Source organism: Arachis stenosperma, chromosome 6 (assembly GCF_014773155.1).
Source record: "Arachis stenosperma cultivar V10309 chromosome 6, arast.V10309.gnm1.PFL2, whole genome shotgun sequence".
Taxonomy (NCBI): Eukaryota; Viridiplantae; Streptophyta; class Magnoliopsida; order Fabales; family Fabaceae; genus Arachis; species Arachis stenosperma.
In genome coordinates this window covers 134,726,029-134,744,504 of record NC_080382.1, presented here as the reverse complement: position 1 = coordinate 134,744,504, position 18,476 = coordinate 134,726,029, and the positions used below count along the sequence as shown (strand labels likewise).

Below are 18,476 nucleotides of genomic sequence, written 5' to 3'. Positions count from 1 at the left end.
CTTCTTTATTCTTGAATATATGCAAGGGAATGTTTTTCGGATTAGCGAGGTTGAGGATATGTATTTTATCAGGTGAAAATTCAGTGCAGTTGATTTCACGTGAAGTTAATATCTGAAAGTTGTTAGATGATTTGACTGATTTGATTAAATTTTTATTTAACGGATATATTAACTTCACATAAAGTCGACTTTACTTAAGTTTTTACTATTTTATTATGAAAAAGTATATAAAACCAAAAGGTTATCAGTCAAAAACTAAACAAAACTACATTAATTTATATTAATAATTAATTTTAAATTTTTAAAATTTAAAATTTAAAAAATTTAAAATTAAACCTAATTAAAACCTATAAAAACCGTTCTCTCCTTTCTCACATTAACTTATCCACCTCCAATAATTACACACACAAACCTCTCCTTCCATCGATTAATTCCTCAAGAAATGAAAACAAGATAAAAATAATACCAAGAAAAGCAAATGCAGCAGATCGGCGCAAAGATATGTTGCAGAGGCAATGCATGAAAAAGTTGAGAAAGTGGGAGCAACCACGCAGCGCTTTGGAGGTACGTAAAAGCCTCCCAGATCAAAATTCAAACCGTTGAAACGACAGCGTACGTGTTAGAGCAGCAATGCAGATATCGAATCGAACAAGGCGATAACGGATGGATCCAAAATTGTGGAGTGGTTATTTTGTAGAGGTTGGTGAAAACGGTGAACGGAATTTAGTTGGCCGAGAGATTTGATTTGGATTTTGATTTTAGTGGTGTGTGAGACTTTGTGTTGTTGTAGAAGGGGGTTTGTTGCAGAATTTTGCTCTCTGTGTTTTGGGATATTAGGTGACATTTTGATGATTAAAGTAAGAGAGTGCAAACTATATAATTACAGAATTATAAAAAAACATTCATTTAATATGAAAAAAAAAATCCTAATACTTAATAAAAGAAACATCTAATTATATTTTAGTAAACATAATTAAATATCTATAAAATAAAAAAATGAAATTCTTAAAGAAATAGAAACATTCACGTTTGTAATACAAAAAAATTTGAAAAATATATAAAAAAACATTCATTTAGTATGAAAAAAGAAACATTTTGATACTTAACAAAAGAAACATCCATATATATTAACTCGTAGAGATTTTAAATTCACCCAAAAATATTTGGTTGGTTTTTGGCTAATACCCTTTTAGTTCCCTAGCATTGTTCTTTTATTATTGTTTTCCTATTATATAATATGTTTCAGTATGAATGAGGGAATATTAAAGGGGTGGGGAGGGGTTGGAGGTCTTTTATAAGGATTATTTGACAGTTTTGCCCTTTCCAGAACCAGGGATTTACTTGGAAGGGTATTATTGGTGCTTACTGCTTAGTAGTGCAATTTGTGGTTGGAGTTGTTCGGGTTAATTAATCATTAAGTTATATTGTGTGGATAGTGGATACTGTGCAGGAAAAAGAGACAGAAATGTGGAGAGATATTGAGGCCGCGTTTTAGAAGGGAGAGGAACTAAAGCTAAATTAAGTTTTTATATTGGATTTTTTGGTGACTAAGTTTTTATATTGGATTTGATTTAAAATATATTAAATTGAATTATGTATAAGATAAATATAAAAATTAAAGGATAAATTTGGAGAAGATATAGATAAATATAAAGATTAAAAAGTAGATTTAGAAGTTAGATAAATATAAAGACAGAAGAATAAATTTAAAATTTAAAAAATTAAATAAAAATATTTTTAAAAATAAATTTTATTAAAATTTTTATTTTTATTTTAAGAAATTTTAATTTTTTTGTTTCTAATTTTTTAATTTATTGAGATATTAAAAAAATTAAAATTTTGTATTTTAATTTTAAAATTAAAATTTTAATTTTAATTTCTAAAATTAAATACTATCTGAATAGTGTATATATAGAGGATTTAATTAATTAAAAAAAAGTGTATATATATATATATAGGGCATAAATCGATGAAGGAAGGAAGTTTTTTGTTTTTACTTTCATGTTATTTTATTTTATTTTTATTTATTTTGTAACAAAAATATTAATATCATTTTTATGTATTTCTGTTCTAAGAAAATATGTTATGAATATTTTATTAATAAAAATAATATTTTATTTCTAATAAATTCAAATAAATATATAATAGTTCCATTGTATAATTGCATTATTAAAATTTATATAAATATAGAATGTCAACTGTATTGGATATATTTAATTTAATTAATATTAAATAATACCTTTTTATAGATAAAATAACTTTTTTACACTGTTTTCTCAAACAAAAAAAAAAGAGAAGTTTATCAGTTTTGTACTTTCTTTTCTTTTGATTTCTTTTCAACCAAACAGGCTTATGAAAATTAAATTTCCAATCAAAATCCTTTTTTATTTTTACTTCTTCCCACTCTATTTCTTTCCTGGGATGCTTTTCTTTGCCAAAAGAAACATAAGATAGAGAAATGATGTTTTGTTTACTTTTGTGTATATATATGACTCTAAACCATAATAATTAAGAAGAGGAAATACATGTGAAGTTTGTCTTTTTCTACTTTGTCGGATAAAAAGAAAAGCTGTGCATAAAAGTAGACAAAATATCATTCATCTAGTAATAAATATTAATACCAATTTTATTTAAGGATGTCTGTGTATGCATCATCTGTTTAAATCACACTTTAATAAAGTCGTAAAGTAATTAATAAATTAAACAAAACTAGACCATTGGTTATCTTAATTTGTCATTTCTTATTTTGTCATTTTTGAATAATCATCAGTAATTGCTCATTCCGTTTGTTTGTGTACTTAACATAACTTAAAAAACAAAAATTATTATTCTAATTACTCTTTCTCCCTAAACTCATCAACATCAGGATAAGATGTTTACTTTATTTGATACTAAAATGCTTGCTGAAATAAAACTCCTCTACCTAAACTGATAAAAATAAGAAGAGCTTTAAGCTAATAATTAACAAAACTGTATGAGTTCTATTCTCTAATAAATATGTAAACATTCTAAATCCGAAAGGACAGAAACTTTATCTATTTATGTTTCTGTCTGCTCTATAATGGTTTGGCTTGCAGGGACCATTCTTGATATGTCGCAGTACTATTCATTTGTAAACACTTGTAACTCACTTTAATTTAATTTATTTTTTTTCTTTTGGCATTTGGATAAATTTTAATTAATGCTCATAACATTGGTATTTAAACAATATATATAGCTAAGATATTGGTCTCTTTAGTTTGAATTCGAAACTTAGAAACCCATTAATTTGTGAAAATATTTTTTATTTTATTTTAAAAATATCAATTTTTACTTTCAAATTATAAAATTCTGCATAATTTGAATCCTTTATGCATGCTTTTTCATTTTCATTTTTTTATGAGGGGTGTGGTGAGACATATTTTCTTTTTTTTTTTGTACATGGTGAGACATAATTTTAACTATGACAGGTTAGAGAATATATCAATTGGGCTTGAAAGTTGGGATGGATCTACGTGTGAACACCAACAATTCTGTTTCTTTCCTATCTTTTTAGCCGAGAGATTTTTCTTTTTCTCGGTTGGATCGATCAGCAATCAATATAAGAAGAGTGCTAGGTCAGTACTTTTATTAAATTCTGGCCACCATTTAACCATTAAAAGAAAATTGAATAATTCTACATTATTAAATGCAATTTCACACTACTAAAAATATTATTGATAGTTAATTAATGGCTAAAAACCACAAATTCTGTGGCCTCCTAGACTTTCTCATCAATATAATTAGGCCTTAGGCTATTGTATTAGTAAATGAGACACACATGATCTTAAATGAGCACTCTAAGACTTGGTCTAGTGACATTTATCTATGTCTTGCTAGAGAGTGCATAGGATTCTAATCTTAGCTACGACTACAAAGTAGCTATTAGGGAACCCATGGAGAGGGAAGGAGTGTGTGCTAGTGTGCGTTAAGATGTATGACCAAAAACAAAAAAGACTTGCAAGTGAGGCTTGGACAAATGGCAGACTTACTTCATTGACAACTGCACCAGTGTTCGAGTTTGAGTGAAGAATATAAAATCCATGTACTAGCAGTAATGTTGTGTGTGAGTTGGTATGTATGTCATGTAAGGCAAACAAAATAAGTTAAGCTCAATTGACCAAAAAGAAAAATAATTATGTTAATTAAGTGTGTATCAAAATTAACCATTAAAATCAACTGTCAATATAAAATATACGTTAAAATTAAGTATTCTATCAATATAACTCACTTGGATAATGCATCTATCTGATTTTTTTATGTAGATGATATAGTCATTAATGGTAATAATCACGAGGGAATAACAATATTAAAGAAATATGTATTTCATCACTTTCAAATTAAGAGTTTAAGTAAATTCTAAAAACTTCTTTGGTATTGAAGTTGCTGAATCTAAAGATGATGTTATCTCAGTGAAAATATGCCCTTGATATATTGGAAGAAACAGATTTGTTGAATTCCAAACATGTTGGTAGTCTAATGAATCCTAGTATCAAATTATTATCTGATCAAGGGAAACCTTTTTCTAATCCTAGAAAATATCAAAGACTTATCAAATTGTTTTAGCTACCTTATTACTAGATCAGATATTTTATATCCAGTTAGTGTAGTGAGCTAATTTATGCAGTTTTCCTATCCTGATAATTGGGATACTATAATACGAATTGTTAAATATATCAAAAAAGTTCCATACCAAAAACTACTGTATAAAGATAAACAAAAAATACTCAAGTAAGCAGATATTGGGATGCAGATTATGGAAGTACTCTTATTCATAGACTATCTACTTTTGGATATTGTCTTTTTTTTATTGAAAAAGTAAAAATAGTGTTATTGTCGGATCAAGTGTAGAGGTTGAGCATCGTGCCATGGCATTAGTGGCTTCTGTTAAACAATTCCTTTTAGAATTGAAGTTATATTAATCAAGCAGCACTTCATATTAACTTTAGTTCAGTATTCCATAAAAGAACTACATACATAGATGTGAATTGTCATTTCATAAGGCAGAAAATTATATTTAAAAAAGTTTTCACAATTTATTAATTCTAATAATCAATTGATTGATATTTTTATAAATTTTTTCAGAAGTTCTTGTAAAAATTATATTTATAACAAATTGTGTATATGATGTAACATTGTAACTGAGAAAGAATGTTGGTATTATATTCAGTAAAGTGTCTTATCAATTAGTTAAATTAGAATCAGTATTTCGCTTTAGTAGCTAGTATATAAATATAGAAGTTGAAGAGTTTAAAAACCTCGAACTTTCACAAAATACTTACGGTCTTAACAGTGATTTTGCTTTTTGGTTTTCAGTATCTACAATTTTCTAAGTCAAGAGCTAATTGTGAATTGGCCTATGATAGGCATTATGTAGTGTTCATATATGAATGGGCACATTTGTGTATGTGCATAATGTGCTGCTTGCTCTAAGGCACATGTCATGATATTCAAGATTTATGGATAATTATTGTTATTGTGTGAAATTTTTAAATTAGAACTTGTTCTTAAATATTCTACTTGTTTGAAGAGAAATGATCTCTATGGTACCTTTTGGTATACCTTCTTCTTTGACGCCAAAAAGAAAAACTTCTTTTTTTTTTTGAAATAGTACACATTTATCTCTAATTTAAACAAAACAACTCTTATGTAAACATTCTTAAGAAATTAACATATTTAACAAGGAAGCAGTGGCAGAACTTAGTTCAGATAAGGGGTGGTCACGGCCTCCCAAACTTTTATTAAAAAAATTAGTAATATTTTTTCAAAAAATAAAAAATAGTTTAGTTGGCTCAAATATTTTATTATAACTTAAAATATTAAAGTTCAATCTTTATCTTTTGCTTTTATTGCACAATAATTTTTAGTTTTAAACATTCAAAACATATCGAATTTGGACTGAATTGAGTGTATTCGCATTTTACAACTCTCTATTCAATAAGCAACACTCCCTCTACCTTTGAGTTCAAATATAAAAAATTAGATATTTTTATTTATGTAATTTAATATTATTTTATATTTTACTGTTTATTTAATTTAATTTTTTTATATGATAAAAAATATTAGAATATTCAATAAGTATTGATATTATTGTATTTGTATAAATTGATAAAAAATTCAATAAATATTATAAATTTTAATATTTGTCCTTCTAATTTCTTTTTTACATATTTTACCGGATATATATTCAAATTTTTATATAAAATAATCATAAAAAATCAAAGAGTTGATGATGCATTTTTTAAGAAGAAGGCTAATATTTAAGAAGGAAAACATATAACTTTTACAATATCAACATCTGTAGATAGTTCTTCTACTTTAATGATGAATCACGAAGAAAGTAAGATACAACCTTCAAAAGTTTAAAGAGTAGTATCGGATGAGTTTGACCTTAATTCTTTGGAACGATGCCCTGAAAATGGCTTCAAATTTGGCAATATTACCCAAATCAGAGAGATGATGTTAGACGAATTTATCTTAAATGGGTCCATATCAAAAATATTTTGACAGTTATCTTCTAGCTGGCCCTCCAAAATTTCGTTTCAAATTCCGCCACTGCAAGGAAGGATTGATTTGCAACAAATTGAATGTTTCCATTGATCTCTAATTTCAATTGATGAAGTGGAAAGGTTAAATTAACTAATCTAAGATCTAACCCAAACTAGCCTCTTGGCATATACCAGTACTTGGTAACTTTCCTTTAATTGATAGATTATATTTTGTTCTAGAATTTTATTTTCCTTCTTTTAATCCAAATCGATATTCTAAAGAAAAATTACATAGTAAATAATGTTTGATAAAATTATCCTTGGTAGAAATGATATTCTTTCTGTTATTACTATTAAAAGATTTGGTAGATTTGTCAAATAGTGTTATTAATAGGACCTGACAAACATTTGCTTTTAAGACAGTTGTTTATCCATAAAATGGGAAACACTCAACCAACCAAGTTGTTGGCTATTGATTTACATATATTACATAAAATTATTTCAAATTCCAACATCTCAATTAGTGCAGAGAGAGTGAATAAGTCCTATGAACTGCCCTTTTCTTCTGTTGTGTACTAAAGTGGGTGAGTAATAAGTACTTAACAGTGTTTTAGGCTTTACAGGGATAAGTCAAGCGTGTCTTGAAATTATATACAAGCAATATCCTTCATAATTAGTTTCCTAATCCTTTGTTATGCTTAACTATATGTTATTTATTACATGACAACTGAGTTTGACTTCAATTTGAGTTTTGGTGGAAATATCTTTAAAATTGTACAATTTACTATGCTTTCATGTTTGGATCATATAGCTTGAGTTTTAGTGCTCTGAATCATGTTCTGTTTGACTCGTAAGAAAGCTAAAAACATTATTTAGAATTGTAATGGACATAACTGCATCTGAATTGGACTGAAAGTAAGTCAAACGTTGCATGGAAGTTGTGAGAGTGATTTAGAAACATCTATTCCAACCATAACATGCTTCATGATTTCATGTTCAAAAGAAGCAAACTAGGTTTCTATTTTGAAGAGAAAAAAAAAAGCATCTACAACTTTAATGAATAGACACCAAGAAAAGTTTCCTTGTGAGGGAAGAAATATCAACCAGGCAAATAGTTAAGACTCTTTTGTCCCTAAAATAGTTGCAAATTTTGTTTCATAGATTCTACTACGAATGTTTTAGCTACGTGAACTAGAATGTTTTATATTTTAATTTATTTTCAAAATTTACTACGAACTTGTTACTTGTGAATCTTGTTACAATGTTTAACGATAATTTTTGTTGCAAATTAAAGAGGACTTGCAACTTTATCTTTGAATATATAATATGAGGAATTTGTTACGAAGTGTATTTGTAAATTTTGTTGCAAATTCTGTACATGCAAAAAATTTTCCCATCTTCTACAAAAGTACATGCCAATTTTTTGGGATACTTTTGGAAAAATATACAGTAAATTGTCTTTGAATTTGATCTATGTGTATAAATAATTTTACTCTAGACATAATATATAAAAATTTAATGACATCATTTAATCCATATAATCGATATCACCTAATAAGATAATTAGGTTTTGTTGTTGTTTTCGTAAATTGTCTTTGAATTTTTAAAAAATATGGCAAGCATTATATATTATCTACAAAATATATCTTGTTGATTTAAATTTTGTAACAGAATCTATAGAAAATCATAATTATTTGCCAAATTTTTTGACAAAATTTTAGCAAAAATAATATTTAACTGAAAGATTTTTAATTGTGTGTTATTTATTTATTATTATTGAATAACAAAAGAGTTGTTAATTAAAGAAAGTAGCTTTAAAAATTATGTAATCAAATATATTGTAGGAATGTCAAAATAAGCCATTATTAAAATGTGTAGTAACAAAGTTTTATACTTTCTACACATCAAAATTAAAATTTTTTTTATAAGTATATTAAATATACATTAAAATTAATTATTAGACGTATTTAATATATTATTTAATTTATTATTTAATATTAATAATTAAATTTTGTGGCTAATTTTATTATACAAATAAAAAATTTTGTTAACAGGTAATGATATACATAGTGACTTAAAAAAGTTGATGAAATTAAATTTGCCATACGATAGAGTAGTATATCCTTATATACGAGTATCTGACAGTGCAAGGGATCGGACAAATCGTGAATCATTGAAACGACAAAACAAAAGTGACTATGCCTAGAAAATTTAGCGCCTCTTCTCACTCCAATACATATGGACTAGATTCACTCTTTTCCTATTGTGAAATAAAATCCACAAACTGCATTATATTCATTCCCTTCCCATATTATTAATAATCTAAGGGGGGCTCACTTACTCGCCACTATATCACATCGTATCCCATCATTTACCAATCAATATTTTCGTTCTTTCTTTCTCCCACACCCACCACTACACATACACTACTTACTATTCCCCTTCCATCATGTAAGAGAAAGCACAAAGCCAAAACACACACAGTTGTGTTCATCAATTCTTATTCTTTCTTCATCAAGAGATGAGCCAGTGTGTTCCCAGCTGGGAGGTGGAGGATACCAATCCACCGCCCCCAAGACCCTCTCTACGTTCCAACTCCAACTCAACCATCCCTGACGTTCCCATGTATTACTTTTTCTTCTTTTCTCTCTTCATAAATAGCATAAAGTCTAGATACCTATTCAATAAAAATAACTGTTTTGACTAAATTGTCATCTAATAATTTTTAATTATTAAATTTGATGTGAATCGCACAGGTTAGACTATGAAGTGGCAGAACTAACATGGGAAAATGGACAGCTATCAATGCATGGCTTAGGGTTCCCGCGAGTGCCGACGAAATCCTCGGCGGTTACAACAACCGCCAATAAGTACACATGGGAAAAGCCTCGTGCAAGTGGCACATTGGAATCCATAGTCAACCAAGCAACTACCACACCCCAAAACGCCAAATCAACAACCTTCCACGGTTTCGGCGGTGCTGGCAACGGAGGCGGTGTCTATGAAAATCTATTAGTCCCATGGGTTGATCCCCACCGTGTCCCGGCCACCGTTATTTCTCCGGGAACTTCAAACACCATGACCATGGACGCGCTGGTACCGTGCTCAAACCGGGTAGAGGAGCAAAGAACGCCGCAAGTTATGGACTCCATCTCCGGAGGGCTTGGACCGTGCATGGCGGGTCGCACCACACGTATGGGCGGCGGTGATGCCAAAGATGGAGGCGCCCTTGAAAAGCGCGCCGCCATGGTGAGACGTGTGCCGGCACCGACGGTGTCGGCACATGAGATGAGTAGCAGGGATCAGAGTGTGAGTGGCAGCGCCACCTTTGGGAGGGAAAGCCGGCACGTGACACTTGACACGTGCGAGAGGGAGTTCGGAGTGGGTTTCACTACTTCGACGTCGATGGGGTCGCCGGAAAATACAAGCTCTGCAAAGCAGTGCACCAAGACCAACACCATTGACGACCATGATTCCGTTTGCCACAGTAGATCAATGGTACGTACGCCTTTTCACTTGTAAAAATTAACATTAATATGTCCCATTATTTATAATAATTATCATTTTCACTTATTTTATAGACATATAAATCAATACAAATTGAATTTATTAAGCTATAAACAAAAGTTAAAATGAGCTTAATCCTTGCAAGGAGTTGATTAAAATCTTGTAGTTTTAACTTGAAAAGAAAAACTAATTACTCTTTCTCTTTTTTTTTAGTAGTGTTACATAAAATTATTATTTTTAGGTTAATAAGAATTAAATTCTAAATTTTTGAATCATAAAAATTTTAATATTATATTACAAAATTATTTTTTTTTAAATTAAAATGATAAAAAATACATAAATAATATATCTCTAAAAAAATTGATTATATAGTTAAAAGAAATTAAAAACAGAAATTTTTATTTCTTTTTTGATATCTAATTAATTATTTTATAAAATGTATCTAAATGTGTGAGAGGTACTTTTTAGCTAAAAAACTATACATTTTTGTACCTCTATTTTTAGTTAAATTTTTTCCATATTATATATATATTTCAATTTTATGATTTGTAATTTTGCTATGGAAATTGTGTGAAGAGAGAGGATGGAGATGAGGAGGAGAAGAAGAAAGAAACTGGAAAATCTTCTCTGTCCACTAAAAGGAGTAGAGCCGCAGCTATACACAACCAATCTGAAAGGGTAAGACATTATTGCAGCAACTTGTCTACGATGCCATTTCTATCAACAAAATCAAGATTTCCATGTTCATTGGTTCCTTGTGTATCTGCTTTTCAGAAAAGGAGGGATAAGATAAACCAAAGGATGAAGACATTGCAAAAGCTGGTCCCAAATTCTAGCAAGGTATGTAATATACAACAGTAGTTGCAACTATAGCTAGTGGCTTTTCTTGCTGACCTAATAATTTGTGAGCCAGTTATTTAGTATCTATTTAATGGTTCCAATAATACCAATAAATAATTAAATTATCAAAAATATTATTTATACATTAAAATTAATCATCAATATATAATATATATATATATATATATATATATATATATATATATGATTTAATTTATTTTTAATGTATATTTATATTTTAACATATATTTTATATTAGTGACTGATTTTAATGACTAAATATACATATAACATCATCGTTAAACTATACATGATATTATGACATCAGGGTTTTTTAGAACATTTGTTTTTGAAGAATATAAGATATTACTTTTTTTAGTTAAAAGATTTCAATGCATGGCAACTTGCAAGTGGCACTTGATATAACAGAATTTTTTTCCAATTTTATTTTCATTTATTTTACTATAGTTGATAGAGCGGTCCCATGAAATTCCACCCTACAAAACCCAGTTCACATAGGGTCTCTTTGAGTTGATGTATTTGTTCTCGAGTTCTTTGGACCTTCCAGTAACGATAAAATGATTTTCAAATAATTTCTTTTCTTTTTTAAAACAAAACTTATTAAGTTAAATCCATTATTCTTTACTTTGACTTTTCAACAAATTTAGTCTGATTTATTCAATAATAATTTAAAAAAGATTAACTCTATATTTAAAAAAACACCAATATTTTCAATAACTATACATTATACACTAACTCTCTTTATATCAAAAAAATTTAGCCAAATAAATCTGTGTAAAGAGTATAGAGAGAATAAACATTAATAATAAATCAAGTAAGTTTTATCATTTTTGTAAATAAAATATAATTTTACTATCAAATATATTCGCATTCTGTATTTTATGTATATATTTATTCTGTATGTGAGAATTTACCAAAACTTTTGTCTGCCAATACATCAAATTAATTTTTGAAAAATATTCTAATATTAAAAAAGAAAAATATTAAAAAAACACATTTTATTAATATTAGTTGAAATTTTAAATGAATATCTCTTTTTTTATTATTAAAATTTAAAATTTAAAATTTAGTATAAAAATACTTTTATATATTAACAAAAAATTAATAAATTTTATTAATACATGTAGCGTTGTTTTATATAAACTCTATTTATAAGGTTTAAAGTGTTTAAGACACTTTTGATTATTATTATTATTATTATTATTATTATTATTATTATTATTATTATTATTATTATTATTATTATTAGATTACCTTATAGCTATTAGCTAGCCTGAACTAAATAATTCAAGTTCTATTTTTGAAAATGATCCTTCATAAAGGAATAATTGAAGCTTAAGGAGCATTTTCCAATCATATATATATATATATATATATATGGCTATAGGAATTCCAGAGTGTGTGCTTGCAACCATATGTATCTGTATCCACACAAGTTTACACAATTATTGTGACACTTTTATTTCTCATATCATATCACAAGCCTGTTTAGTGAGGAGACACACAACTGCTCCAAGAGAAAACCTTTCCAGTGATGGTAGGGCCTTATGTTATTTAATGCCTCAACTCATCAGGCAGCAAAATTAATTGCCAAAACTCCAAATCATTTGGATATAAATAAAAAATTATATTCAAGAAAATGATATTCACAATTTGGATAAGAACTCCAAAAGAAGCATGTAAAAGGAAAAAGACTTCAGTTTTCAAGTCAACATTTCAACAGTAGCTGCCTCCTGCAGATTCGATACAGCTCATCCATGAATTAAACCACCAAACTGAAAGATATTATAATTTCTAGAATTTGAATACAGTTATGGCAGTAGTAGCATTAGCAAAAGTACGTACACATAACACATCCATACACAGACATATATATATATATAAAAGAAAATATAAAAAAATAACTTTTAGTTAACTAACTTTAAAATTTAGATTTATATTAAAATTTATAATTAAAAATTTATAATTAAAAATTTATAATTTAAGATCTAAAATTTAAAATAAATAAAAAATTTAAAAAAATTAATTGACGTTGTTTGAAAAAAAATTAAATTCCTAACTATACTCGTTAAACTAGTTAAATTTAAACAATATTTCATTGGCTCCTCATACTTTTCCTAATGATTATATCTTTAATACTCCATAAACCTCCATTGTACACATTGTATAAATATTTCATTGGCTCCTCATACTTTTCCTTACTTAAAAGATTCAAACCATAAACCTAATTCGATGCTACTTATTTAATCAAACATATATCATCAATAAGTCAAAAGATGTAATATCAACTAGCAAGTTGCAAGTAGCACACATTCTAAAACTTTTTATATGCAATAATTACCATATGGAATTTCTTCATGTGTATGTATATATGTACATAATTGACCTATTTAATTATGATTAGACATTAAAACATGACGACAAAATTAGCTTTATGGAATAGTTGATACTATTTTGTAACAGACGGACAAAGCTTCAATGTTGGATGAAGTGATAGAATATCTTAAACAGTTGCAAGCACAAGTGCAGATGGTGAACAGGATCAACATGTCATCCATGATGCTTCCCATGACCATGCAACAACAGCTTCAAATGTCAATGATGGCTCCCATGGGCATGGGAATGGGGATGGGCATGGGCATGGGCATGGCGGGGATGGGCATGGGGATGGATATGAACACCCTTAGTCGCACTAATATCCCTCCTGGAATCCCTCCAGTCCTCCACCCTTCTCCCTTCATGCCTATGCCTTCTTGGGATGCTGCTGCTACCGCCACTGCTGCCGCCGCAACTGGAGCTGCCGACCGACTTCAAGGACCTACACCCTCCGCCATGCCTGAACATTTATCCTCATTTTTCGGATGTCCATCGCAGGTGAGCAAATGCTCCATAATTAATCTATACTTATTGCCATAAAATTATTTTTCTCCAAGTTTAAATGGATTGAATGAGTCGCATAAATTGTTATATTCTAACATGTTATTTCATATAAGTTTCTTTTGAATTTTCAGACATTTTCGTATAAGTGTTCTTTTAAAAATATTATTCGTATACTAAAATTAATTATTAAAATTAGTTACCAATATATTTGTATATAAATATATACATAATTTAATTTATTTTTAATGTATATTTATATTTTAATATATACTTTATTTTATATTGTGATTAATTTTAATGATTAATTTTAGTGTACAAATAATATAATCAATTTTTTTTTTCTATTTGTCTTATTTTTTTTTTAAGAATAATACACATCAAAATTTAAATTTTTTAATGATAGAAGTTTGATACTATGTTATAAACTACTTTTTTCAAAATTTTAAACTAACAAAAATAGACATACTAATAATTATATCTTTAATATTTATATTAATTTTTATCCATAATTTTATTAAAAATAGAGTAATGTTTATTATCAGAATGGCTTTGCTTAGTACCTTAGTTAAGATTACGCTCTTCTTTTTAGACAATTTTTTTAGTTGTATATAATGTTTAACAAAATTATTAAATTTTCTTAATACAAACTTCTTATATTTGATATTATGATAAGTATTTTTAGAGTATTTTTTAGTTAATTTCTAATTAGAATTTTCAACTATTAATGTTAATTTTGTTTAAAAAAATTGATATGCATGAGAACTGATGATGATAACATCATATGTGTATGTGTGTGTTTTTTCATTATTTGGCCTATGCTTCGATTAGAATAATCAACTCTGATTTTTGATTTAGTAGTCAAATTTAGGGACTTATTTCGGGGATAAGGGTGGAAAGTTCAAAATTCGAATAATGGTTGAAAATAACATGGTGGTTCATTGCTGTTTGCGAACTGACTGGACACTGAAACTTGAGAGACACTAGTGATAAAGTTATGCATACAAGTCAAATCAAATTCATAGCGTTATTACTATTCTGTTTTGAGATTTTAGGACAGCGACAAAGTTAATTAATTAAGGACCAGTTTTCTAGCATTCTTGCATATGAAAAAAAGTTACATGAGTATTTTTATATATTTATTTTTAAATCTTTTATATTTTAGTATGAAAAATAAAAGAATATAACAAATTTGCTTTTATATAATAAAAATATAAACAAAAAAATGCACACAAGATGTTAATTTGTAAATTTTATAAAAATAAATAATATTTGTATCATTTTTTATGTATAGATTTTTTATTTTTTATTTTTTCATTTTTTATATAAAAAATATAAAAAAGTATATATACAAAAAAAGAATACATAAAACGTTTATATTTTAAAAATTGTACCATCAATTTTTGTGGTGAACTTTTATTTCAAAGGCAAATCTTTTGCCTTTTTGGTGGAGAATATTTTAAGTGATCTCAACCCCATGACGACTTAGAGCTAGAAAATACTCTTAAATCTTATTAAACCTAAAACAAATCAGTTTCACTCACTAAAGTAGTTAAGACAATTATTGATCACTAGAGTTAGAAATAGCATCCCTTGATTTCAAATCCCAAACAACTCGACATTAAAGTTAGAAAACATACACCTTTTCACTCTTTTGAAAGGAATCACATATAGACTACTACTATAAAGGGGGTTTTCTCATTGCAACCCATAGAATAAGAGTACATATATTCTGTTAAGTTGATATAACTAGCTAGCTAGTATCAGATACATTATTGATACCGACATTCGATGACATTTGTTCAAAGTTATTCGTATCTATAACTAACTTATCTAGTTATCTTAGAAGATGACATAAATCTATTCTTCCTAAAAATTTAAATTAATAAAAGATGATACTTAAATGATAAATTTTAGTATGACTATATTATGATAGTTATAATAATTATGTAAGTGTTGTTAGTTAAAATTAAAGGTGTATTTTTTTTTACATTTTGATAATATTTTTTTTTAAACAACACTTATTAATAAATATTATTTAAAAATAAAGAATATTATTTTAATTTTAATACTACTTTTTAAGATATCATAATTATCCATATTTTTAATATATTCTATTATACAAGGATTTTTTTTTGAGTTTCTTTAAATTTTATATAGATTTTCTTTTTCTTTATGTTAACAAAAATCAAATTTTAGATTTTTTTTGTTATAATAATTTTAATATGATGACTAAAAATTTAATTTTTATTAAAAAAATTAAACTAATAAAAAAACACAAATAATTATATCTCTAATAAAAAAATAAATATTTTTTTAAGCAACAGAGCCAATTGATATACGCAGATATAATTAATTAATTATTGTTGCATGTGTCTAATGTGATATCAAGATTGATATGATGGCTTCCTGATGCGAAAGGAATAAAGATATTTTGCCTTGACATATTTAACTATAATAATTAACAAAAACTGTTAAATTGGTTGCAGCCCATGAGCATGGATGCCTACAGTAGGATTGCCGCCATGTACCAGCAGCTTCAGCACCAACAACCTCCCCCTTCAGGTTCCAATAAGACCTGATCCTCCACCTCATCATGTTTTGTATTCAGCCTTTTGTGCCAGTGACGAACTACTACTACTACTACTACAAGAAATTGTGCATACTTTTATTCTTTGTGATATATATACCTAATGAAGGAATGAAGTGACGATGAGTATTGTGAAAAATGATAAGCATCAAGGGGAACTGAACGAGCGCATTTGGTTTCTTATGAGAGATAATGTATTTGTATATTAGCTGCAAACGTCTTCCCTTCCTTCCTTCCTTCATTTTTCTTTTTGGCTTGTTAAGGTTTAGTGGGTTCTCTTGGCTCTATTTAACCTTCATATATAGAAGTTCATGCAACAACAACTCAGAGCTTGTGTGCTTGTTATTGTTATTATTAATTACTTCTTTTTGTGCGGTAATTAGGACACTTGACTCATCATTATTATATCTTATTATTATTTGGCAACGACATGAAGAAAGAAACGTTCAGCTTTAATTTTTTTTATTGGAAATAACATAAAGAAAAAAGACCTAAAAAAAGAGTACGACTCTTCTCTAATAATAATGTCTAAATTATTAGGGACAGCAACCACTCTAAGTACATCTGCTTGTTAAAAGCAGTAGTCTTAGCCATTAAATCAGTCACTCTATTTATTGTGCGCTGAATGAGTACTACTGTAACTGTCTAATTACGTTGGAGCATTTCTTTAATTTTGTCAAGCAGATCAAAGTCAGTCCTAATCATGCTGGTTGTGTCTCGCGAAACAAAAAAAAAACGCATCAAGATAATCAGTTTCACATGACCTCTTTACACTCGCAATCCCAAGCCATAACAAGCCCTCTTCAAATAGCATGAAGCTCACAATAGAAAACACTAGAAAGAGACATACTAACAGAACAACATTTTATCTAAATTTTCATACTGTCTCTAATAATACACCCCAAACCAACTAATTACTCTAGTGTTTGTTTAGCGTATTGGTAGTAATCTGTGAAGGTTTCTAATGAGCAGTGATGAGAGAACTCAACGAACATAACAGATATAACTACCTCTCAGTTAGAGTAACTAATTATAGAAAATCTGTTATTAGCTATATTCAGCTAATTCTTGATCTTGCTCTTCTATTATATCGTTTACAATATCAGACCCTGGTAGTTAGAAACGGTTGGTGTAGTTAGATGCTTTTGTGGTTTATCTGGTGTAACAATAACAAATAATTTGTAATAAAAAATAATTAGTCAAAATAAGTCAAAATTTTTAATTTAATATTTATTAATTGTTATAATTATTAATAAATGTTAAATAAAAAAATTCTGACTATTTTTTGTTTCTTAACAATAAACATAACAGATATATATGAATTTTAGTATATTTATGTTTATAGTGGTTGTTATTAAAGCTATAAAATGCTAAAGTCACAATTTTTTATATTTTAATAATATTTTTTAAAAGTATTAAATAATAAAATTTTATTTTAATTTTAATAATATTTTTTAATATATTATAGCTACTTTAGTATAAACATATTAGAATAATCTATCTCTATATATACTTATAATAATTCAGTAATTATAAAATATTATTAAAATTAAAATTATATATATAAGAGAGTTTTTTGGTGACTAAGACAATAGTGCCTAAAGATAGGCAGAGATTTACTCACAAATTAAAGGTTGACATGTGAAATAGTTAAATATAATGAAAATTATTTTAGGAGTATGTTTTTGTGAATTACATTAAAAATAGAAAAAGCTAAGTTATAGAAAAAAAAATATAAATATAGGGAAAGAAAAAAAGATAAAAAAAGCTGTAAAATTAGTAAAAATAGAATTTTTATTTAAATAAATTAAATAAATATTTTATTTATTAAAATAAATAATTATAAATATTATTACAAAAATACGTTTTTCAATCTTATTTCGTTTATTTATACTGTAAACGATATAATTATGAATATATTTTATTTACACTATAAACGATATATATGAAATTTGAAAAAATATACATATCTCGTTTACCGTGTAAATAAGATACATTTATAATGATTTTTTTTACCGTGTAAACAAGATACATGTATTTGTAAATATAAAAATATAATTTTTAAAAATAATAAAAATATTAATAATTAAAATTAGGTCAAACTCTTAAATGGAACGTTTTAAATAATAGAAAAA

The 18,476-nt window shown here is 27.2% G+C and overlaps 1 protein-coding gene across 1 annotated transcript; it reads left to right on the top strand.

Annotated features, from left to right (window-relative positions):
- The first annotated feature begins 8,792 nt into the window (after positions 1-8,792).
- On the top strand, positions 8,793-16,767 carry LOC130933237 (transcription factor UNE10). Its single transcript, XM_057862791.1, has 6 exons — positions 8,793-9,131; positions 9,263-10,004; positions 10,590-10,691; positions 10,788-10,853; positions 13,338-13,748; positions 16,241-16,767. Exons 1-6 carry the CDS (start codon positions 9,028-9,030, stop codon positions 16,331-16,333), a joined length of 1,518 nt encoding a protein of 505 aa, XP_057718774.1. The 5' UTR covers positions 8,793-9,027; the 3' UTR covers positions 16,334-16,767.
- The last annotated feature ends 1,709 nt before the right edge of the window (positions 16,768-18,476 follow it).